Genomic DNA, 24,406 nt, shown 5'->3' on the forward strand with positions numbered 1-24,406 from the left:
AGAAACTTGAAACCTTGTTTGCGCAACAATCAGTGCAGCTCACAGCCGCCAAAGTGTCTAGACTAGCACATGATGGTAGTCAGCCAATGGCTCCACCGCTCTCCTCGGGGGCCCCGCGTGTGTGTGTACGTGTGTGTGTGTGCGAGTGTGCGTGAGTGTGTACGTGCGTGTGCATGTGTGTGTGTGTGTGTGTGAGGAAGAGTGGGGGGGGAAAAAAAGAAAAAGAGCGAAACGGAGAAAGAAAGGGATCCGTGCTGCAGTTTGCTTTAGAACTGAGTGGAGCAGCAGGAGCGCGACTCGGTCCCGGATTGATCCTCTCCGTGTAGCGTCAGCTCGCATGGATATTTGGTTTGGATTGTTTCAGAAAGAAGAAGAAGAAGAAGAGGTGCACAGACATCTGAAGGATCCGGACTTCTAGTGCATTTCCCAGGGATTAAACCTCCTCGAAGTACCTCATGCGCTGCGTGCCGGTTAGAAAGTAGAACCTGGGGCTGTTAAAAGTCCTGAACTGTTCGAGTCGGTCTCATGAAGAAGGCTGCTGCTTCTGGATTATGTTTCTAAGTGGGTTATGTTATCTCATTGTGTACTCCGCTTTCTTTCATTCGTGCGTAACAGAGGTTTAACGAGTCCATTCCGCTGCGGTACCTGGATTATAAAATCACACTTTTCAGCCGATTTCGCTGTAATCGGATTAATCGGCTAAATGAATGCATTGTGATCGGAATGTTGCGGTGCATTTATTGCGCGGTTGCGTTGTTGTAGATGCAACAAAACAGCCTTGAGTCTAATGTTGCGGGTTCGCCAGCACTGCTCGTCGCTCGGCTGTGCATGCACCGCACGGCGCTCCGCACACATTAATGTTTTGCACCGACCGTCAAAGTGTCTGTAATATCCCGATATCAGTAGATTGAAAACATTCATAAAAAGACCCCATCTCGATTTTCAAGTTGTCGTATGTTCAGGACGAAACGCTCAGGTCTTGTGCGGCGACTCTGGAGAAGCCGTTTGATCCCAGATAGAGAAGGGGAAGATGGAAATGGCCAAACTGGTGAGGGCTGCAGGGACGATCTGTACTGCAACAACCCGGAGAAGATTCCCAAAACGGAGTTCAGACCGATGACCCCGAGCGGGTCTCACGCAGGGGACACGGGGGGGCTGTGCACTCGGAGCCCCGCGGAGAGCAGGGGCTCGGGGGTCACGTCGGACCAAGATGGGGGCGCGGTGTGCGTCCAGGCGCACGGGAGCCCCCGATCCGTGCAGGACAGCGAGTGCAGGACAGTGACGTGCTGCTTGTTCAAAGACCGGGACCACACCGAGCTCAGGGGCCCGGAGACGGCGCAGGGGACCGCGGATCCGGGGTCGTGTCACTTCGCGCTGAGGAGCCTCGGACCTCGGAATAGCGGCTCTCCCGAGGCGCAGGAGGCGATGCCGCGCACCGTGTTGGATCAAGAACTGAAGTCAGCCACATACTCTCTCCTGAAGCGGCTCAAGGAGAGGGCGCTGGATATCCTACTGGAGGCGGTGGAGTCCAGGGGAGGGATGCCAAGCGACTGTGTGTTGCTTCCCCGGACAGAGCTGAGGTTGGGCGGCCATGTGGCATCCCCACAGCTGCTCGTGTGTAAACTGTACCGCTGGTCCGACCTCCAGCACTCGGCCCAGCTCAAACCGCTCTGTGAGTGTAAGAGTTTTGGGGAATTGGACGGTCCGTCAGTTTGCTGCAACCCCTATCACTACAGCCGGCTCTGTGGGCCAGGTAAGAGCGTCTGCCAACACACACACAGTCTGCGTGTAGCACCCGGCTCCATGCAGCTTTCATAGTCCAACAGCAGCCAACTGTAAGGCCTCCGGGTCTGTGATGTTCTGCCCAGGTTTCCTCTTTCTCTCTTTGCAGTTTTCATTCAGGACACATTTCTTGTAAAAATGCACATGTTCGAGGAATGCAGAATTGAATCCTACAGATGCAGTTTTACAGTAGGCCCATTTGGTCAACTTGCATTTCAGATATTTCCAAATTATTACACCGAGATATTTCAAAGAGAAGTGAAATGGTCATATTCATCATTCCAAGGCAGAAATTAACTTTTCATGATTTTAAAATTGAAAACTATATTCAGGCATTTTCCGTTCTCTGTTTTATTTGTCTTCTGTTGTTTAGCTTACTTTTACACACCGAGATAGAGAATGGCTGGTCATTTGATTAAATAGTTAATGATTAATAAGGTCGTCCTTATGGCAAGGTGAACAATAATAATATCACTCTGAGCTAAGGTTGACAGAAAATGTCAGTTTGGTCCTAAGCTGATGCTACCTGGAGTATTTGTTTTCGGTGTATTTGAGGAAAATAATATCAAAATGCATGTAAGATGTTGTCGTTTGTCTTTAAAAGTTGCTTGGAAAGTTGCATTTGAATATGGTTTGGTGATAAAGCAGAGGTCCACTCACACTGCCCTGTGACGGCTGGACCATTCATTTTAAGTTGTTGGTGTTGTCTTGTCTTTACAGCTCCTCTGTTTAAATCTTCAGTGGATTCCTTAATAACACCCAGTACATGACGTCTGTATGAGAACATGTCATTGTTGTGAGTGTGATTGTCAATACAGCTGTTCTTGCCTCTCTTTCCTGGAGGGTAATTGCCATGTAGGCCAATGCCATCCACAGGTATACCACTTGAATGTATAGACACACACTGAGATGTGTGTGTGTCAGTGTAGTTGGTGGTGTGGTGAAGGAGCAGAGCTTTGTTTTCCACCATCAATGAGCTATCTATGGCAGAACCTTCCTGACCTATATTAAACAGATTGAATTTTGGCAGGGGACAGGCCTGCGATTTGGCACACCTTAACCACTGGGCCACTCGACCCTGCTGACCTGATGACAACGCATGGTATCATGTGTAAAGACGCAAGCGTCAGTATTTCTGCGTTCTCACTGGCACGGGAGGAGGATTTTCCATAACATTCTTGTTTTCTAGAGCCAGCTGGCGGCGACGCGCTCTTAAAAGTCAGAAGTCCAGCAATATCAGAATTTGGAGCACGCAAATGTGGGGGAATATAGTGTGCACAGTACAAACTGATCAGTATTATAAAGAGCTCCATAAAGGTTGCGTGGTGTTTGCTGGTTTGGATAGACGGATTGTTTGGTTAGTGCCCCTACTGATGAGGATGTCAGGCGATGCTGTGTGTGTTTCTTTCCACTGAAACTAGCAAGATGAATTATAAGAAGAGGGAGAGAAGCACATACCCCATATTGGGACTAAGGCTTGTAGTATGCATAGCTCACATGCGCTCATGCGTGGCCAAATAGAGCTGGTATTTCTTTCATGCTATTCAAGAAGGGGGGCTGTGAATCAAGACCTTAACCACTGTTTTTTTTACGTTGTTTGCACAAGGGAATGAAAGTATGGAATTGTATAAGAATAACACTCCTTTCATGAGCCCGATTTTAATTGTAAAACCTTTTTAACCCTTAGTGAAACAAAGTCTAACCTATCCTAAAAACAAGACATTTTCAACTGTAATTAAATCTACTTGTTTGGTTTGTTGAATTATTTGAAAGTAAACCCCTGGCATCGGTTTCATATAAGACTTTTTAAAAGAATAAAACAGTTTACAATGTGAGGCAGAGAGCTTGGATTGAAGCGAACAAAAACTTTTTCCTTTTATTTAGCCAGGCATTATACTTTTCCATTGAGATCAGTTTCAAGTTGCGCTTTAAAAGCCCTTTTGTCCTAAGAAGGTCCCCTCATGCTATTTAGGTGAAGGAGTGGTGATAATATACAGTTTGCATACTACTGGCGCCAGACTGACTAGCTGTGTATCTGAGTGACTGAGTTCAGATCCTGGCAATTACTGCCGCCACTCTTAAAGGACCCGCTGCTATTATGCTTTTCTCCTTCCCCTTTTCCCTGTAAGCGAGGTCACAGTGTGCTCGCAAAGTTTTCTTTCTATTGTGCTTTCCTTCTTGTGCAAGTTATTCTCTTCATTTCTCCTGTTTTTTACGAGATAAAGTCAAAGGCCTTGAAACCCAGTGAAGTTAAAAAGCAGTTTCTACTCCATTTACTCAACTACCAACTAAAAGTCGTGGTTAGTGTGTGGTCGTAGTTATTACTGCTTCAGTTGAATAATATGTGATTAAATAACAGAAGCAGACGTGCACTTCTCTGTCGGCTTTATTGGCTTTTTTTAACTGGATCCTGAGCAAAATGATCTGCGTTTGTGGTGCAGACACAAAGCTGTAAGAGTTAAGACGTGTCCTGCTGTCGACTCTGAAATGGATCTGTTGTGGGTTGTGTGTTGAAGCTCCTATTGTGGCTGGCTGTGAAGGCATTTATCAAAGTCTTCTGACAATAACTGCACACAAGATATAAAAACAATGCTCAGTTAAGTTTGTATAACTGCAGATTGAAACACAAGTACTATGTGGTGTTGACAGTATAAGAGCAGTAATTATTGTCTAAGTTTTGCCTCACAGTGAATCAGCCACTGAAGATTTTTACCGGAAGATTTCACCTTATTTTCTTACACTTCTATCAGTCCAGGGTTTTTAAAATGTCGGATAGATCCTCTTAGAATTTAAAACACCTTTAAAATGTGTGTGTTTGTTCTTTGGTGTGTGTGTGTCTTGATCTTTATCAGGGTGTGAATTTAACCTGACTGTTTTGTGTTACAGAGTCACCCCCACCTCCTTATTCGAGGCTTTCCCCCAATGAAGAACACAAGCCACTGGGTGAGTTACCAACACAAAGATGATCTGTGTATCACCTGAATCACGCCTTGCATTTCATCCTCTGTTATTGATCTTCGTTTGGATTTGATATTAATATTTGATAGGTTGCAGAGCTGTAATTACTTGATTCTTGTATTTTTAAACATCACAAGTAAATATGAGTCTTTTGTTGAGGTTCCTTTGCAGCAGAAAGAAACAGGCATACGAGCAATGTGAAGAATTTAAATGGCTGTATTTGGGCACGGTTACAAGCTAACTGCATGGTAGCGTTGAGATGAGACCTGTGCCAGCATGTGGCATAATGTCAGCATGCCAGCCAGAGCCAGTGTGGGCAATATGATGTGGGCAGTATGTACTGTGAGCTGCTGGGACTCTGGAGCCTGGCTGCGAGCTGGGGCTGCAAGCCTGAGTACGGCTGAGGTTTCTGCTGGCATTTAGTGGAGGGTGTCATCAGGAAGAGCCTGTCAGTGAAGTGCCAGGTTATCCACTGTGGGGATGAAGCCCAAAATGGTGTTAATCGTTTTGAATTCGATAGAAAATAAGAATGAGTTTCAGACGTACACAGAAGTAGCTGCTGTGTTAGGAGAAGCAGATGTTGCTGTCAGGAAATGGAGGGCTAATTTCTGTTTTATTCCTCCACAGATCTGTCAGACTCCACATTGTCTTACACTGAAACCGAGGCCGCCAGCTCACCAAACATCACACCGGGGGAATTCTCAGGTGGGTGTGCTACTCCAACCAACGTCACTCTCCATAAAAGGAGTTAATATCCGAAATGTTTCACTCTGATTTTAGACATTAATTATTACCAAAGGTTTATAATCCCAGAGGGAGCCCGTCTGTAAATACTGAAGTCGTCAGTCAAGTTCATTTGTCCTTTTTACGCTGTATCTGTTGTAAGAGTTTTTCTGTTGTGGTATACTGTATAGTTTAATATGCTATATGATGCATAGAAGGGAGTGTGACTATGGGATATTTTGACATTAGTATTTCAGCTTTATTTCTTTCCTGACTTGATTTTGGATATATCCCTCAAATGATGTTTATGATGTAGTAGTGGCACTGGTGTGGTGTAGTGTGTCTTTCAAGTTACCTGAATGAAGAGTTATTTCTTTCATATTATAGGAGAATAGCTTTCACTTAATGAATCATTTAAATTATTACTAAATTGTTTGATTAAAACAAAAGCATGACATTGAATCGCTTAACTAAAAGTTAAATTGATAGTTTGAGTAATACAATACTTTTCTACACAAACAAATAAGTATTTGATGAACTTTATTTTTGAGTAAAGAATAATACAAATTAGAAAGCAATTTATGAATCGTTTGCCATTTCAAAGTTACAGTGTCTTGTTTTTCTTTAAAATGTCTGAATGAAGATCAGGTTCTTTAACACAGTTCAGAGCTGAACTCTGTGTAGCTGTTGAGTGTATCTGGATGAATGTGCACATTTTCATTGCTAATTTAATTTAGATGTTGTTCTTTATTCTTATTCTCATTAAGGGCCATAATGAACAGTCGTGGCTTTTAAGATAAAGGTTTCATTGTGAGCGGTGCAGAGGTTCAGCGGGGCGTGTGCATTGGCCACAGAGCTGGCCTCCCCTCCTCTGTTTTTCTTTCAGAAATATTTGAGTGGGATCAAACTGTAATAAGATCCAAGCTCACTCAGAAACACACAAGCACACATAGCTGTGCACATGCATGTGCACGGACACTCACACGTACGACTCTATCTTGCCTGGCTGTAAGTGGGCTGCAGGGAGGGGTGGGCTCAGGGAAATGGAGTTGCTGCTGTGAATGTGGCCATACCAGAGGAAGTGAGCAGAAACAGTCCTGTCCTCTGATTTGAGACGAAACTCTCCTTTCTCATGGCAAAGAGTTAAGCACGCCCACCCCCCTCCTTTCTAGGGCTACAGCCAGCATTTATAGTATCGTGTGGACAGGGGGAGTCATAGCCCTTATTTTGGAGCTCGCTGTTAAAGTTTCTGCCATGGCTCCAAGGCCTAGAAACTGAGGAGTTGACATGGCTACCTGGCAGTGAAGTATTCAGGAGGAGGAAGCCAGGGCCCCCTCCTCCCCGGTACACATGCTGTCACCACCTCAGCATGGCTCGGCGACACTCCCTGAGTCAACAAATGAGGGGCTTGTCAGAGCCCGCACCACAATTCCTCAGAGACTGTGGTGAGGAGGGAGGATCTAGACATGCTAGGCTTTGGTTTCTTCAAACTGTGTTGCTGCTTGTACAGGCCGGGTCAGATCGCTCTGCATCGACTGTGCCACACTCAGCAACTTGGAAAAGGAGAGGAGAATGACCGGCGCTCTGCGGGGGGTCCGTTGTCCTTGCTGGGAGACAATTTGCGTAGTTTGTCTCTGATCGCGTTGCATTTGGACTGCGTCACGGTTATTTGATTTTAGATACAAAAAGGGAGTCCGCGTTGAGTGAAAGAAAATGAGCAATCAGGGATTCAGAATCTCTACCAAGTATTTCACCTCGTTTAGCCAAACCAGGAGTTTTCAGGTTATCCTGTGCTGAATGTGTATAGTTCGAGATGACGTTCCCTGTGAATCTCCCCCCCAGCACAGGTAGAGAGGGTGTTAGCATGTAACCAGAGTTGTATGGGATACAGGCTACACCCCTCTTGCAGGAACAAGTAAACCTCTTAAAAGCAAGTCTGGGGGGCACTGGATGGGTGTGGGTGTGTCAGAGTCAAATAATCAACCTCAGTCTGCAGCCCGGGGCTACATAAATACCCGCTGAGCATTCTTCGGCAACATACAATGGCAGAGAAACTGATCAGAGGGGATGGTTCTGTAGACAAGCTTGTTCTACCGCTTCAAACAGTGTCGAGAAGGTATCGTTTCATGGAAATTTGGAAAGTATCTTTCCTGCTGCTTTGCATTACTTGGTACCATGTTAATTAAGAATATGTCTCGAAATCAATACTCTTTACAGTGTTGAATTAAGGTTAGAGTTGAGTTCAGATTGGTTTGCTCCCTCTGGCGGATTCTTACAGTCGTTTAAAAATGTTCTTAAGCATGCAGTCTTAAAAAGCTTCCTCACGTGCACATTATTTTATTAATTTCTGAGCCTTAATACTCATACTTTTAGTTACTTAGTGGCAAAAGACATTTAGAATATTCCCAATCATTTATTTAAACATTGCTGTTTCACAAACGGCCGCACCAGGCATTCTGTGGTGTGTGTTTACGTCACAAGAGGGCACAGCTTTGGAATGGTACCTCGGTGCTGTGTGTGTGTGTGTGTGTGTGTGTGTGTGTATGTGTGTGTGTGTGAGGGAATGTGCCTGTGCTGGTGTCTGTCCACACACCTGTTTCCTCACAGCCTGGGCCTGGTCGTGTGGTCATCAGAGTGAAGCTCTTTGAAGCAGGTCTCATTGCTTCCTGTATGTCTGAGGGAGTGTTTTCCCCCGACACTCTAACTTCATTATGTCACTCACATTGTCTCTGACATTGGGGGCTCTGTTTCATTACAACGCTGCTTTGGTCAGCTCTTTATATCTTTTTATTATCTTTATTATGAGGAGCCATGCACAGATGAACTTGGTTTGCTACTTCTGAATTTCAGGCTTTGAAGATAAGGGTCACCCTTGTGTAGTGATTACTCTTATTAAATGTATTAATGTACTATTAATGATGCAGAGCTTTCCTCTGTGTCCGGATCAGACCAGTATAAGATCACGGCTCCAGGTCTGCCTGCATTCTTCAGTCATTTGAGGATGCGTCCTCATCCAACCCAGAGGAATTTGTCACTTTGTGTACATGTTGGTGTGAGTTTAGATCACATGTGAGAATCTAGGGGTCACTGAGATTCGTAGGATCAAGTAAACAGAGGAACTGCAGGTTGACCTGAGTCAATTTCCTTTCCATATTTTCCTCTGGACCGGAGAGGTGGAAGGAGATTGAAAGTTGCTGGATATGGATTACACAACGTAGAGTGTGGACGCCTGACCCAAGCCCACCAGTACTCGTTGGGGCCATCAGGTCGGATTTGGACAAAAATGTTGAAATTATATTCGGATTGGGTTAGGTTACATTGGCTGGGCTCTCTACTTTACTTTTTTACACTGTATATGCCTGTAATCGAGGAAGAAATTTGGCTCAAGTCGTGTTTGGGCACACAAGAAAGAATGCCTTTCAGGCCTGGTGAGTTTTCTCTCAGGCTCAGACAGGTTCAGTCCAAGCCGCACTCACAGACTATATTTAATACAGGCAAGAGGGGCAACAGCAGGTAGTCAGGGTTCCCATACCGTAATCTCCTTCCACATGCTGGCCAGTCTCTGGAGAGGGGGTCAGCTCTGTCTCTTTGGATGTCTCTAGTACAGACTGACCCTGTGTTAGGTCCATTCTGGTATTGACTGCTTCTTCCAGGCAGAACAAGGCAGTAAGCAGATGGATAGGAAGGACCCCTATATGAGGCACTGAACCATTTGCCCAGGGAAGGTCCAGTTAACGCTGGCACTGGGACAACAAAAACACATGTGTAAAGCTTCTTCCATCCACTCCTCATATACACCCAGATGCATACTGACATACATTCACAAGCAAGAGCAAAGCAAATTAAATTGTGCAGTCAATACTAATCGCAGCCTGCCTGTCTGTGTCAGGAAGAGGCCAGCACTAAGCATCAAACTGTTCACGCTGTCTGTACCAGAGTCAGAAATGATCCTGAAAATGCAAGGAATGATTAGACTAATTCAGGCATGTGATGCTTCTCTTGATAAAAGCAGATAAGACAGGACCTATACCTTTTGATCTGACTTTGAAGGCATGTGATTCCACTTCTGCCAACGCTAATTAAATGTCATATCTGCCGTACACATCCGAAAAGATTGGCGATAGATTGCAAATCTAATTTGCTCTGAAATATCTTGTTGTGTTTGTTTGCACGTCAGATCATGTCTTCAGTTTGTTGCAGGGGCCTCAGTGTTTTATGAATGGACCTTTGAAGTCTATTTCATGTCTCCCCTGGGTGTAAGTGTGATGCTGAGTGACATAAGGTGGCTTAATGATACATTTATAGCTCAGGAACCATCATATTCAGCTGAACACTACTATTTGTCATCCTGTAACTCTATTCTTTCTGCATCACTTTAGTATGTGGTGTGTTGATTGCAAACAGTATCTCTTTCCCATTGTGCGGACATGCTCTTTTGCCGTGGCTGCATTCTGACTCTGCAATGTGCGGACAGAGGTACGATCAGGTGGAGTGACAACTGCATGAGCATGTCAGCAATGTCCCCTTCCCCACCTCGAGGCATGATCCCCCCTCCTCCGTCCCACAGACCCCAGAGCGAGGCAGCCTGGGTTCATCTCCCCCTGCAGCCTGGCACATGGCCTCAGGTTTCCACCGCAGCCCTGAGACTTCCCAGCGCCTGGCCGCCCACACTCCCTCAGGAGCCCCAATGCTCCAGGATACGGGATGTGGAAATAATGTGACTCGAGTGCTTCCACCCTGCCTCCCGAAATCAGGTTTTGCGGATTGTTTATTTGAGGGGAAGGAGGCCTCAGACAAACATCCTGTTTTAAAAAGCTGCCTGGGTTTTGTAGCAATGCAGAGCGGTGAATTGCCCCTTTGACAGCGGGGGGAGACTGAGGAATGTTGAAGAGAAGGCCAGCATCTCGGGGGACGTGAGGGGGCTCTCCTCACCCGTTTGTCATATCCAGTTTGCAAGAGTCCATTTTAAGGGCGGAGGGTTGGAGCTTTACATCCTGAAGGGTCTTGTGCTGTGTTCGCTCTGCAGTGGCGTAGAGCTTGTACCCACAGTCCTCGTCTTAAGTATCCGTTCCTGTCCTGGGAGGCTGGCTTCCATTTCCCCTTACCTAACACACATACACATAGAAAGAGCGCCATTGATGAGAGCGATAAGCCCTTTTTTGATTTTCCCTTTCTCAGCATTGTCCACTTTCAAGTTTTTCTGGCAGGCGTTATGACATTGAAGATCCTGCTCAACAATATGTGTGACGTATAAGCTCATTAACAATATGTATTACGGCATTAACAACCAGCCTTACTTTAGGTTTATTGATGAAAATTGTTTGCAGTGTTGGCCGTCTGTGTCGCGATGGCGTAAATGTGAGTTTGAACGAAGCACTTTTCATCATCTTAAATTGTCCCATAGACTTGAAAGGAGGGAGTGTCGTCGTCATTGTGTTTTTTTTACACAAAGTTTGCTCTTCGAGTTGACTTTCCCGTCAGAACCAGAGTCACAGTTCCTAGACGTGGTGAGGTAATGTGACCTCTATGTGCAGAGTGAAAGCGCTTAATCTAAAGCAGAGTAGCCCGAAACTTACATGTCAACAGAAACGAACCTGCTGAGCTTAGTATTTATCTGTGTCTGCTTGGCAAACCCGTGTGGTGCCAGTGCTGCTGGGTGTTTGACTTCTGAAGGGCTCAAGATTAATAAAGATTAATCTACAGCCTCATACGTGCCTGTGAGTCTGGGCTCACAGTGTTGTGCTTGTCATCTGAATTTGCACAGTGTGCTGTGCTCCTGCAGGATAATGTGGACTGTGTTTCACTTTGGGACTTGCCACACAGAGAGAAAATAAAGTCAGAAGAAATAACAGGACGTGTGCTCGGGCTATAATTCTTGCCCCATATTCTACCTTAGCAAACAAAGTGAGTGAGCTCATCCTGTGGAAGACTGCTGTTGCCATCTTCTCCCTCTTCACACCACAGCGCAGCTCCAGCCTCCACCAATAGCCCCATTCATTCAGCTCAGGGCACAGGGTTACAGCAACAAATAAGGAGCGTGCAATGCCATTAAAAATGTATGGAATGTCCAACTGTTGGTTTAGTGTTTTAGTGTGCCTCCTCACAAGACTGAGAGGGGGAACAATACTCTGTTTGAGCTCGCCACTGTAAATGTGCTAGCTTTGCATTGCCTGGCATAAAGTAGTGAAGGAGATGCCAGTTGTGGATGCTGTTTTTTCTGACTGTTTTACCCACAATTATAAATCCAGACACTGGCCTTGGCCAGCTATGATTTAGGCCTGTGGTTTGATTGCCGGCGAAAATAGATTTAAGATGTTTTTCCCCCCTTTCTCCCCAGAGGAGCATTGACAGTTGTGCCTGAACCTTTGGTTGACAGTATTTTTAAAACTCAGAATAGACGGTGCATTCTTGAGCCTCCAGAAAGCTGTGTGTGGATTAACTGTAGGGGCCCATGTCATTCGACATCTCTACACAAGCCTTTTACAGCCACAGGGAAAGGAGAGGAGCTCATTGTGGATGGATGAACTGTAAACTCCCAGCGTATCGAGGTCTGCTTCATTTTCTCACCACTATACACGTGTAAACTGAGAGACAGTCACTTGAGTTTTTTTCCTCTGTCCTTATCTTGAACTTGATCTGCTGTCTTCATTCCACTCCTGTGTCCGAACATGGAGCCAAGAATGATTGACATAATTTCCCTCTGATCTTTTGCCTAAAAGCTGATGCTTTTTAATCTTCACAGAAAACTTTTATTTTGAGTGATGGTCTAACAAATCAATGCTGATAATACCTAGTTTACAGTGGCTTACCTCACTCTTCACACCGAGGTATTCTCTTTCCTGAGCATGTACAAGGGTATGTCCTCAGGTTGTACACAGACTACAACTCGACAAAGTAAATTATATTCTTGGACCAGGGTTTTGCGAGTTGTATTTACAAGTCGTAAACATGCTCATAGGAAATTTCTCATTGATATTGTTCACCAGGGAAAATCGCATTGACTTTTGTAATGTGTGTTTTACTTATCTTTTATTTGTGTGTATTGCTGAAGTCTTGGCTGTGCAGCTCAGTACGTGCAGTCAGGCTGTCGCATTCAGGGTACGGTTTAGATTAGAGGTCTGGCTGTAACTTCCCCCTCTTCCCCTCTCTGTGACTGCCAGCACATAATTTACTTAATGAAATCCTGCCATTCCCTTTAACTTCAAGATTTTTTGCAGATGTTGACAGGGAAGGACTTAGTGAATTATTGGAAATGTTCAGTCTTGCATTTTTAATGAATGTCTTGCTAGTCGTGAACGGGCAGACTTGTCGGAGATGAGGGAAACAGTTGTCTTTGTTTGGGGAGCTGGTGTCTGGGTGCCCGCAGTGGAGCAGTGTGGGTTACAGCCCAGCAAGTGTTGTGATTGAAACAGAAACTCTGGTGCCACATTATCCTGACAGAACACATTCTCCTCACAGACTCTGATCCACTGGGCCGATCAATAGGAAACCATTGTTTGAACAGCAACTCTGTCCATCATTGCTGCTCCACCTCCCAGTCCGTTGGAAACCAAATACCTGCCTTTCGCCTTAAATTAGTCAGACTAATATAAGTTGTAATGATAGAGTTCCTTGTTATTGTTCATTTGAAACCATGCCTTCAACATAGCTTGAGTTTACAGGCCAGCTAACGTCGGCTTCCACCATTATGTAGGGTCATGCTTTTCCTTGAAGAAAAGTGAGTCAACTCTGAAGAAAAATATATAAATTAAAACAGAGGAATAGTTTAGTTCAAAGACCACATTAACGATACATCTTCTCACAAGACGTGATTTGGTGAGATGTTTTCACCAAACAAGACGGCTGAAGGACACAAAAGTAAGCAACCTTCTTGGTGCACCCCAACCCCCCACAGGCCTAACCTGAGTAGGAAGTTAGGAGGCACAGCGAGGAGGGGGTAGGGGGGTAGGGGGGGGCGTGGCGTGTGTTCAGGAATGTGCAGGGTCTCCACGACTCAAAACGCCCCAGCCGACTTGGCTCGAAACTCCGTCACACACTCACAAACAAACACACTCGCGCGTGCACACACACGTACACAAGCAGATAGGTTGTATGAGGAGGTGAAAGGCCACAGCCACCCAGCAGGATGTTCACTGAGTGTTTTGCTTTCGGTGCTCTCGCAGACTCCGCTGGCCTTTAACGCTGCCTGTGGATATGACATCCACAAACATCCCCCACAGTTCTCACTGGGCCTTTACATGCCCTGGAAGACTCCCATAAGGCCTCGCTTGCCCCGCCACCATCACTTGTGTTCTATGTCTCTGACACACTGCAGAGCTTTGGAGGAAATGAGCAGCACATTCTCTGCCCTTAGAAACAGAGCCTCAAAACCTTCGAACCAGTGGCCTTATACCGGCGCACCCAGACGGCTCCTCCATACTAGCCTCCTTAGCTTCCTGTGAGTTTACAACTCTGTTGTTTATTGATTTAATTTATGGATTCTGTTATCTGTTATCAAGGGTACAGCACTTTTCCTCCCTCATGGGGTCATCCCGAAACAGAAACAGAGGGAAAGTGGAGAGGAAGTGGATGACAATGTAAAGCTTTCCCATTGTGACCAGCCAGGCTTAGTGACTGGATTCAGTTTCTCGGGCTCCCACAGTGTTTTCTCCAAGCCTATCTCTCTCCCTCTCTTGCTATCTCTCTCGTCCTCTCTCCCTCTCTCCCTCTCTCGGCAGAGAAAGGCCAGACCTCAGGGAGAAAAATCCATAGACATATAAGAGCAGCTCCAGTTAGCGTGTCTGTCTGATAAAGCCGACTTTGATGGCAGCGATAGCTCAGACGCCAGCCTAAATGTGGCCTGCTCAGGGGTTACAGTCTTTCTGTAGGAACCTTTGTCTGCAGAATGAAAGCCATATCATACTCTGGTACTGTGAGGGGGGGGGGGGGGGGGGTTGCTTTCATTCCACTTAGTAGTTTGCTTGTAAATTAAATTAAAATCTAACAAATAATAAAACGTAGGCGCAGTTTTCCTCTCAGTTTATCTTAAGCATATAAACCTGCACCTATATCAGGTGTCATTATCCTCCCCTTCCACTTCCAACAGCAGCCTCCAGGTTAACAACCTACACCCTGACACTTGCAAGTTTTGAGGTAGATTTGAACTGTGCAATGACTCCATTAGCATAAGTTTTGTTGTATTTTCCTTTGTGAGGGATCAGCCTTTTTAACAACAGAGCTCGCCCCTGCCCAAGGGCAAAGGTTCCACCTAAACAAGTTCCATCTCAACACTGTTTTGCAGGGGCGCCGTCACTGCATCCTGCATGTTGATGGTTTGAAGAAATACAAACAAGCCAGATCGTTTTCTTTCTATAGCAGAATGATATTAGGTGCAGTCAGATAATTATCTAGTGCTGACACAGCGCTATGGAGATAGGTCTGGCTATGCGAGACTAGTTCATTGGTCGAGTCTAATAGCTGGAGGGGAATCTAATCCTTGGCACAGGATGAGAGACTGCTGCTCCCCCTCCTCTCCTTGCTGCTTCCCTCCTCTTGAATGTGCTGCTTAAAGGGACTGGAAATGGTGTTTTTCTTTTGCTTTCCTCCTCAGCAAAGTTTTGGAGTTCAGCTCTGCTCCCTGCTCTGGATTAGGAGAGATGATGTATAATGGAGATGGCCCCAGAGCTTGGTGGGGAAATGTTTGCACGGAGGGGAAGCTGTTGTTTGTCTGCCTGTCCCTGACACTCGGCCTCCCATTCATCTCACTCCAAGGCTGCAGAGCTGTGTTTACCCCGGGGCAGCTCTGCCTCCCCCCCTTTTCATGCTGTCTTTTAAAGCATTACTGGATGATCATCAAGGATTGCCATTGAGACTTTCAAACCCTCATTTTTGTGTACTTAGCAGTACTACCCAGACTTGCCCTGGAGTGAAAGAAACTCATAGCTGTGTTATCTGCGTTTTTCTATATGAAAAGTGCTTGGGCAGGTTGTGTTAAATGGAGAAATATATTAAGTAACAGTAAAAGTAACATTAAACAGTATATGAAACTTTTTTTATTATTATTATAAAGAAAAAAAGTATTTTTTTATTGGCATTAAAAACATTAATGCCAATACCAATATATCAGTCAGGCTCTGATCTAAACCTCCTTCATCGGCTCTCATTTTTCATGCACAAGAGTGACTTGTCAAACCAAGACCACTTGTAGCTGACATTTCAAATCCTGTCTGCTCCTGTCACTGTTTGCTTTCTCTCTGTGTTTGTTGTCAGATCTTATTTCCTGCTTTTGATTTTCTGAATTCCTCCAATCAGGCCAACCAGAGGTAAACTGAAAAGCTACATTTTCACATGTTTCCATGGAGCTCATGCCTTGTCATAGAAATCCAACGCCGAAGGCTTTCTGGAGTAGCGTTGGTTAAATATCTCTTATTTACTGTGTGATTGTACGGAGACATGTAGTACGTGCAGCTACAGGCATCTACAAGGCTACGTTTAATTCAATGAAATGTGTGAGTGGGCTTTTTATATTGTGTTGTATGTTTGCTTATTTCATAACACTCGGATGAAGCCAAACAGAGACTGTCCTTATCGTAGTGCTAGAACACAAGTAGCCACTTTATTCTGCATCTGTATGGCTATGGAAACTTTCAGACTAAATAGCTTCCACAGAGCTACTGTATGTATCTACACTTTTGTGATAAAGTAGCGTGGGAGCTGATCTGAGCTCAGATCATTGCCTGTGGCTACAGGAAGAGGAAGTGGAGCAGCTATGTTGTGGCTGCATCCATTGACTCTGAGAGTGACACTAAGAGAAGAGGCTTTTGAGAATAAAATAACAATAATAACATGCGCCACTATTCTAATGGGTAAACGGAGCTGTTAAAAGGTGGCAGGGTTAAATGGATGCAGAGCACCAGTAATTGCTCCCAGTCCATCGTGGCTCCGCCCTGAACAGACCCTCGGAAAGCCCAACATGAAGTCAAAGGGAGTTGGGTGTCGCTGCTGTGGTCAGAAGGAGGGAGATGCACGCCCTCCCTTTGCCTCATGTCTGACTTTTAGGTTTGGTCTGAGCCCTGGCCAAACCTGTATCTACGTCATATACTCATAATTAAACCTTGCTTCAGTCTGTATTATGTCAATTTGAAAAAGGTAGATAAATATTTACTGAATATCCAAACACGGCTGAAGAAACAATGCTTCCTTAAAAACCTAGAAGACTGAGCAGAAGCCAGCGTGGAGGCATTAGTTGCTGTGGTGATGGTGTCCAAACAGCCCGACTATTGATGGTCGCTCTGCGCTGTAAAATAGATCCTAATGAGTTCCTCTGTCAGAGCACTCACCTCAGCGCCCCCCCGCCACACCTAGACAAAACACAGTTCAGGATGAAAACACAAACACGCCGGCTGATTTTCTTCCTCCTCCAAACAGACACATGTGCGCACAGACACACGTAGACGCTCAGCAGAACAGAGCGACAGGAAAAGGCCTGGCTCATGGCGTGCTCATTGTCTTCCCTCAGGCTTATCATTAGATACATTTCTAACCTTTGTCCTGCTCATTCCTCTTCCTGGTCCTCGCAGTCTCACTGGCTACCTCCGTTGCAGGCGACGTGTGAAAACAAGATACCGTCGACCACATCGTTTTTGCTGTAGTCCTTCCATCTAAACAAGGAAGAGATGGTAGCCATTCGGTTCTTTGTGTTTGTGCGCACAGTTTCAAAGTGAGTTTACCTTGATGTGTGGGCTTCGTTTGATTTGAGACAATAGAGGGCCATAAATAAGTTGGGTGCTGAGTTCTTTGTGCGGCCAAGCCACACTGCAGTAAAAGCTGAGCTCAGAGTGGAGGAGCTGGAGTGTGGAATTCACTAATGGCACATGCATGTTGGGGCCCCTGAAGAGAGGGGGGTCATTTCAGCCATCACTGTGTGCGCAAACACACAGAGAGTCTGTGTGCAGCTTCCCCCGCACCCCACACATTCTCTCTCTTGCTCTCGCTTGCTCTCTCTCGCTCACTTGCTCGCTCGCTCAGTCACTCACTCACAGAGAGCCTTGAACCAGTCAGGCTCTTTGTCTGTGCAGGTCTGGTCAAAGTTTTGTTGCTAATCTCTGAATAAACTTTACTTGTGTGGGTCACTCAGCAGAAAGGTTTAGTTTGGTGGGAGGTGGGTGAGACATTTGGTTTGTGGCGATCTGCGATGCTCCACCTTAAAGGCGTTTGTTAATGGGGCGGGCGGTCATTAAGCCCTGAGAGCAGAGAGACTGAAAGGAATGGGGCCACAGGCCCAGGCTTTAAATCCTCTGTGCCAATAGACTCTCTGAAGCAAAATAATGGCATCACTCTGTGTGTGAGTTAATGGGAGCTGATAGCATGAAGGCTGGGGGGTCAGCGGGTCACAGGCTTGTGCTAAGTTGTCAGGGAGCTGAATGCCGTCCCTGGGCCCACAGCAGGGGGAAGAGCTTGGTGGAGGGGGAGGGGGACCCCCTGCCTGGCCCTCTGCCGTCACCCCCACTCTTGTGGAATGTGAAGAAGATGAGGGAAGAGGAGAAAGAGGCACCCTCATTCTCCAGGAGGAAAGGGTGAAGAGACGGATGTGACATCATGGAACTCTGTTACTTCCTCTCTCCGCTCGTCATATGGCAGATTTTTATGAGCGACTTGAGTGTATGACAGCTAAGAGCGGTGTGGACTGTAGCAGCGTCTGAGAGCAGTCAGCAGTGGTGTCTGTTCAGTATGGTGAAAATAGAAGTCTACCTAGGGAGCAGTAACTCACTGTGGAGTGCTGGGGGCTGTCACTGAAAAGAGTTCACAGACTGCAGCCATGAAAACTGAATTAACAAGCTAATTTACTGGACAGAGATGTTTAGGAATGAGATGCCAACTTTGTCCCACTGTAAGAAGAAACGCGTGTTTTGTTTGGAGCAGTGCATGGTTTATTAAACAGTAAGATCATTGTCAGTCGGTCACACGACTGAAGGAACTTATTTTTGTCAAGTTTTAGTCCAAACACTGTGTGTAATCCTGAATTGATTCTATTACACATGATGTGTTTTGAAAGTGCATGTGTGAGCAGCCGAAACAGGGCTCTGTGCTGGGTGGTCAGAATTTAATCATTACAGTGCCCTCTTGAGGCAGAGCAGGGAAATTCAGGACTTCAGATTGACCTCGCTACACCCTCCACCGCCAGGATATGTATAGAATGCCGTTTGTGTGTGTGTGTGTGTGTGAGACGGATGTGCATGCAGTGGTATTTATACAAGGCTTAGATTTCAATACAGTGCCTCCGTCAGTATTTATAGTTTGGCCATCTGCTCTGAACAATAAAAAGTGATAGCTAATCCCTTAAAACTCAAGCCTTCCTTTTTACTGGCCCTGTTTGCTTTTGTTTATGTTTTGTTTAATGACTCTCTCTCTCTCTCTGTTGCTCCTCTAGATGCCAGTATGTCGCCTGATGCCCCTAAGCAGAGCCACTGGTGTAACGTGGCGTACTGGGAGCACCGCACACGTGTGGGTCGCCTCTACACAGTGTATGAGCACTCCGTCAGCATCTTCTACGATCTACCTCAGGGCACGGGCTTCTGCCTGGGCCAGCTCAACCTGGAACACCGGAGCAGCACCGTACAGCGCACACGAGGCAAAATCGGCTACGGCATCCTCCTCAGCAAAGAGCCGGACGGTGTGTGGGCGTATAACCGCAGCGAGCACCCTATATTTGTCAACTCCCCTACTCTGGACATGCCCAGCAGCAGAACTCTGGTGGTGCGAAAGGTGATGCCTGGCTACTCCATCAAGGTATTTGACTATGAGCGCTCAAGCCTCCTGCGGCACACCACAGAGGCGGACCTCCTGGATGGACCCTACGACCCCAACAGTGTGCGCATCAGCTTTGCTAAGGGCTGGGGCCCCTGCTACTCAAGACAGTTCATCACCTCCTGCCCCTGCTGGCTGGAGATCCTCCTCAACAACCATAGATAACACAGATGGACCCCATAAACTATCCCAAATATCATCTACCTAGATTTAATATAAAGTTTTATATATTATATGAAATATATATTATACTTGTAAATACGGAGTCATTTTTACAATGTAATTATTTATGTATGGTGCAATGTGTATATGGACAAGAGGAAAAAAATGGAAAATGCACTTTGGCTTATATATATTATATATATAAATATATATAAAGATAAAGAATCTTTCAATACCAACTTGAGAAATTATACAGCAAAATTAGGATGAGCCTGGATTTGATGTATAGTTTTCATATACTATTAATATCCAGACGAAAAGCTAACACCATTCACACATTGATAATAAAGTATTCGCATATTAATACTTTGTCTGGTCTGTATCTTTAGCACTTGGTTTATTAAACTTTTCTCTCTTAATGCTTATTAAAGGTATATTCACAAGCGTATTGGTACTTCAGTTATAGAGGACACCAGTATGCCAAACCCTACCTGTTGTGATGGGTCTGAAATGCAAACCATCACAAATCTGAATCCACCGCAATATTTTATACCAAGGCTGTATCCATACGACGAATTTTAAAAGAATCCCTGTCCATAAGAGGGTTTTGGCTCAGCATCAGTTTTATCCTGGTCCATACTACATACCTAAAAAAAAAACGTGACCACACATACAGTGGGCATGAGCGTACAGGTGTAAGCAGGAAGCATTTGATTGTTGAGGAATTGTCGCAAATTGCTTGAATATTAGCTTGACTCATACGCAGTTGTATCTTTGTAAAATGCAGAACAGCTGTTAGCCAAGACAACAGGGTCAGCAGCAGTGGTAATAAATTATCCATGCTGCGTTCTACACCGGTAGTGGAGGCTAATACTAAGGCTAATCCCCCGGAGGGGGGGTCGTGCTATGTCCTGACTGAACAGACCCAATTAGCAAGTGGTTGTGAGTGTCTACGTCATCATTTCCAAACTTGAAGTTTTTTTTCCGTCCAGACTAAAATGGAGCCAGCGGCATTTCCAAACTTTTATGTTTTAGTGGCTCTAAAACTATGGAGTAATGTGCACACAGGGCAAATCTGTAGCAGAGCTAATGCATTTTCAAGCTAAATCGAGGCAGGATGGATGTCCCCTAAGTAGATGATCTTCGGTGACATGTAGGTCAAGGGTTGAGATCAACTTTTCCTGCTTAGTGTTCGAGCAGATGATATAAAGAAAAGAGCTGAGACTCTACTGAACTTTGCAAGTCAGAGAATGATCCAGGGTGTTAAATCAGGAGGATTATTTGGAGGAATAGAGTGATTTAGTCATTAGTTATAGGCATAGAGTGGTACATTCAAAAACCTAAGTAGATAACTGATGTTTATATTTCGACCTCAGCTGATCCACATGTCCTTGAGGTCCAAAGGAGCCCAAGTAACGAGGACTAAGAGGAGATGAAGCAGAAGAGGACAGTGTAGGAGGAAATGATGAAACTCCCCAAGCTCAGCAATTTAGGCCACGCTTCCCAAAGGTGTTCCTAATTCAGCACATCATCGCTGGCTCGTGGTCGCCGGGCTCGGGCCTCCACAGCCAGCGGGTCTGACAATGGATGGTGTTATAACCGAGCAGGGATGCGGCACCGTGAAACCGGGCAGTGATACTGGAATGTATGCAGAGAAACCAAGGAGTTTTACAAGCCTACTGGAATCTTAAAAACTACAGCCAAGGTGGATGTGGTTTTAGCTGGCTTCCTTCATAATTGCTGGTGTTGGGTTCTCAGATTGGCGGTGGTGGTAGTCAGGAGGAGGAGGGGGGCGGAGGTCTCTGCCAACATTCAGCAATGGAGGCATTCAGTAACACACTAATTCTGGTTCATTGAGCGCTGAACTGTGCTGTTACAGGGATGTGCGTTTTTTTTTTGTTTTTTTTTAGAAGAGTGCATTCAAAACTGCTGGATGAGCTTTTTATGTGAGCAGTTTGTGAACTGTGTGAGTCGGGCAGAGAGATGGCGAGAAGAGGACCTTTCTTTCATGACAGGCGCTCATGTTTTTCTCGTTGAAAATGCTACTTTCCAGTCAGGTCAGACGGCCTCCTCCAGGCCCGCTGCCTGTCTGGAGCCAAGACTGAGCAGAGTTCAAACAGCAGAGAGGAGTGGCTCCACTCCGCCTCTGCCTCCGCTCTCTTCCATGCAACTGGGGGCCATTATCCCGCTCCTTTGTGTCTCTGTTATGGGAAAAAGGGCCCACATCACCACTGGAGAGGAACTGGCAGACAATTATATGGGATGGCGAGAAGCTAAGACACATAGTGGGCAGATTTCACAAGCCACCACAGAGGGTGCGAGAGGGGGGCCTAATGAGACAGGCCTGGGGGAGAGGGCCAGGCGACACACATCGACTGAAGCTGCTGCATCTCCGGGAAGGCCCCTGCTCCACTCCGCTCCAGGACCGGAATAGTTGTGGCAGGACGACTGCAACTCTGGGCAAGACGTAGGGGAGTGGGGGGGGGGGGGGGGGGGGGGTTGCATTTAAGCAGCTTTGTGCACTCAGTGAGCTCAGGAATGGTATTGATTAACAGGCTGCAGCCCTCAATCATTTTCTGGAGAAGTCGGTCTGAGTCCCCCAAACGCCAAGCCGCCATTTTGTTCCACTGTTTATGACACGCCGAGCTGTAGTTGCAGCGGCGCACTGATTAGAAACGGATGTCGGGGAGTAAAAACAACCGTGGCTGCTATTTTTCACTCAACGCAAAACACGAAGTGCACAGAAATGCTACACGGGGACACATATCTGCATTTGTGTCCATGTGCAAATATGAGTCTGAGTGTGTGTGCGCAAACAACGTCTTTTTTAAAACTCTGACTTTGGAAACCTTGTTATTATGGCTTGAGTCCTGCCAAAGCCTCATCGCATTCCTCCGACTGTAGTTTCTTGTCTGTGAGCTTCTCCTAAGGCCTGGTTCTGGGTTCTCAGTTGGCAGCAAAGCAGTGAGTTCTGACGGCAACAATCAAGTCGCTAAGTTGATCTGCTCCCGTGGAACAAAAGGTGAGCCCGTCGGTAAAAACATCCCTCGGTTAGACGTGACAATAACGGTAAATCTTTGAAGAAGAGCTTTTTTTGTGGGAGTTAGAACGGACACAAAAAGCTGATCAACCCCGTCCTGCACATCTGGCCCCAGTAAAAGCGCAGTGAGGTAATAGCACCTTTTGAAAACACAGGGGGAGATTACACAGAGCTCCCGAAACACGTCCTGCTCTCCCTCGCTTCGCTCTGTCTCCCTCTTTCTCTCGTGAACGCCGGCCGAGGGAAGTCTTCTCACCTTGGCTGAGGGTGTTAATTACGGCTCCTCGCAGCTGCCGTGCTCGCCACTTACAGGGCGTGCTGACACATGCCAGTGCACAGGGGATCCACGCTCTCGGAGGGGATTATGGGCCGGCGCGCGGGGCAGCTCGGGAAAAGGGAACGACTTTTTCTTTTGGGTGGTTTTCTTTTCCACCCTCAATAGACTTGAGTTTAAGAGGGCAGATGAGACGCGGCGTGTCTGTGGTCGGGTGTGGGTTGCGTACGTCTTCGTCTGCTCAGGTGTGCATCGCGTCTCTACATTGAGCCGCCGCTGCTTCATTTTGCTTCCAGGATGCCATTTTTCTGTGTTTTTTGCGTCTCCCTGATGGGAAACCATGATTCTGCTACTGTGCAGGCCTCTTTTTTAACCGAGCCTGGAACAGACCATTGAGTAAGCATTTAGGTGGTTTTTCTTTTGCAGAAGCCAAAAGCAGCGCGGTTGTGATGCTCCTCTGCAGATCCCACCCTCCCTTTGGTAATTACAGGGTGCACAGGGGCCTCTCTGACGTACGAAAAGGATTTATTTTAGTGAGTTTCCACAGAGGTTAAAAGAATGCCACAGTGAGCACACAGGCACACACACACACACACACACACACACACACACACACCCTTAGGCTCAATCCTGACAACATTTATCAGAAGTTTATTCCTCCTTCCTCATATCATATGAGTCGGCCTAACTCGGGATCTGCAGATTTTTATACAAAAACTCGATGTCGATGATTACTAATTCTGCTTTTAAAATAGTAAAAAGCTGAAGCAGGCAGAGTAAAGTCACACCCTGTTTACTATAACACATCCAACCAGACATTACTTAAAGCTTCTGAAGAGACAAAGGTTTTGTCTTCCTCAGTCCGTCGACCTGAAAAGTTTCCCTGATAAGAAGAAAACATGTATTTGCTGAGTTCTGTGTGATATCGTCTCAAGAATTTCCAATAATTTAATACCAGCCATTGATAGAGTTGCTTTATTGTCTCTAATCAAATCCCTCCAGACCCCTCCATCTACATTTGGAGGCAGTGGCACATAAATGCATTGTGCTGTTCTTCTGCTGATACATATTTTATGGCTGCATGGTTGTGGTTGTGCCTGACATTTGGAAATGTGATTCTTTGAATAGAGTCTCACATGTTTTGAGAAGTTATCCTTTATGTTAAAGTATGTCGTGCCCGTTGATCTCTCCAAGAGCTCAACAACTTTTTTCCACAGGCCCAGTTTGTCCTTTCAGAGTTTTGTTTTTTTCCGAGGGGCTGTAAAAGAGAAGATCTAGGAACGCGGCCCCTTTTTTTTCCTGCAGGGCTCCTAATATGTTCCATATTGTGAGTTTAAATGGGGTGGACTCAGGAAATGCAGTCACACTGCTTTGCCTTCCAAGCTTCCAGTCTGAGGTTTGGCCTGCAGTGCCGGTGGTTCTGTGGACTGGGGCTGATTGGGCCGCTGGAGCTGCCGAGGTGGTTAGGCTCGGCCATGTGGGCTTTCTTCCTCTGCTCCTCGGGAGCCGAGATGTCCACGTCGATGATTCTGTTGTGTTATGTTTCTCTGCCTGCACTGGAGCCCCATTTCATGTGGACTGCACAGCAACGACTCTCATCCAGGCCTGCTCTTACACTTTTGTTTGCACGGTGCAACTTTCTGAAAGCTGATTAATCCTGCTGGTTTATTACACAGAGAGTA

At 46.0% G+C, this 24,406-nt stretch overlaps 1 protein-coding gene across 1 annotated transcript; it reads left to right on the plus strand.

Moving 5' to 3' along the window:
- The first annotated feature begins 248 nt into the window (after nt 1-248).
- smad6b (SMAD family member 6b) lies at nt 249-19,774 on the plus strand. The gene is made up of 4 exons (XM_062389777.1): nt 249-1,753; nt 4,669-4,725; nt 5,368-5,445; nt 18,872-19,774. The coding sequence occupies exons 1-4, from the start codon at nt 955-957 to the stop codon at nt 19,411-19,413; spliced, it is 1,476 nt and encodes a 491-aa protein (XP_062245761.1). The 5' UTR covers nt 249-954; the 3' UTR covers nt 19,414-19,774.
- Nucleotides 19,775-24,406: the final 4,632 nt, after the last annotated feature.

Source organism: Platichthys flesus, chromosome 6 (assembly GCF_949316205.1).
Source record: "Platichthys flesus chromosome 6, fPlaFle2.1, whole genome shotgun sequence".
NCBI lineage: Eukaryota > Metazoa > Chordata > Actinopteri > Pleuronectiformes > Pleuronectidae > Platichthys > Platichthys flesus.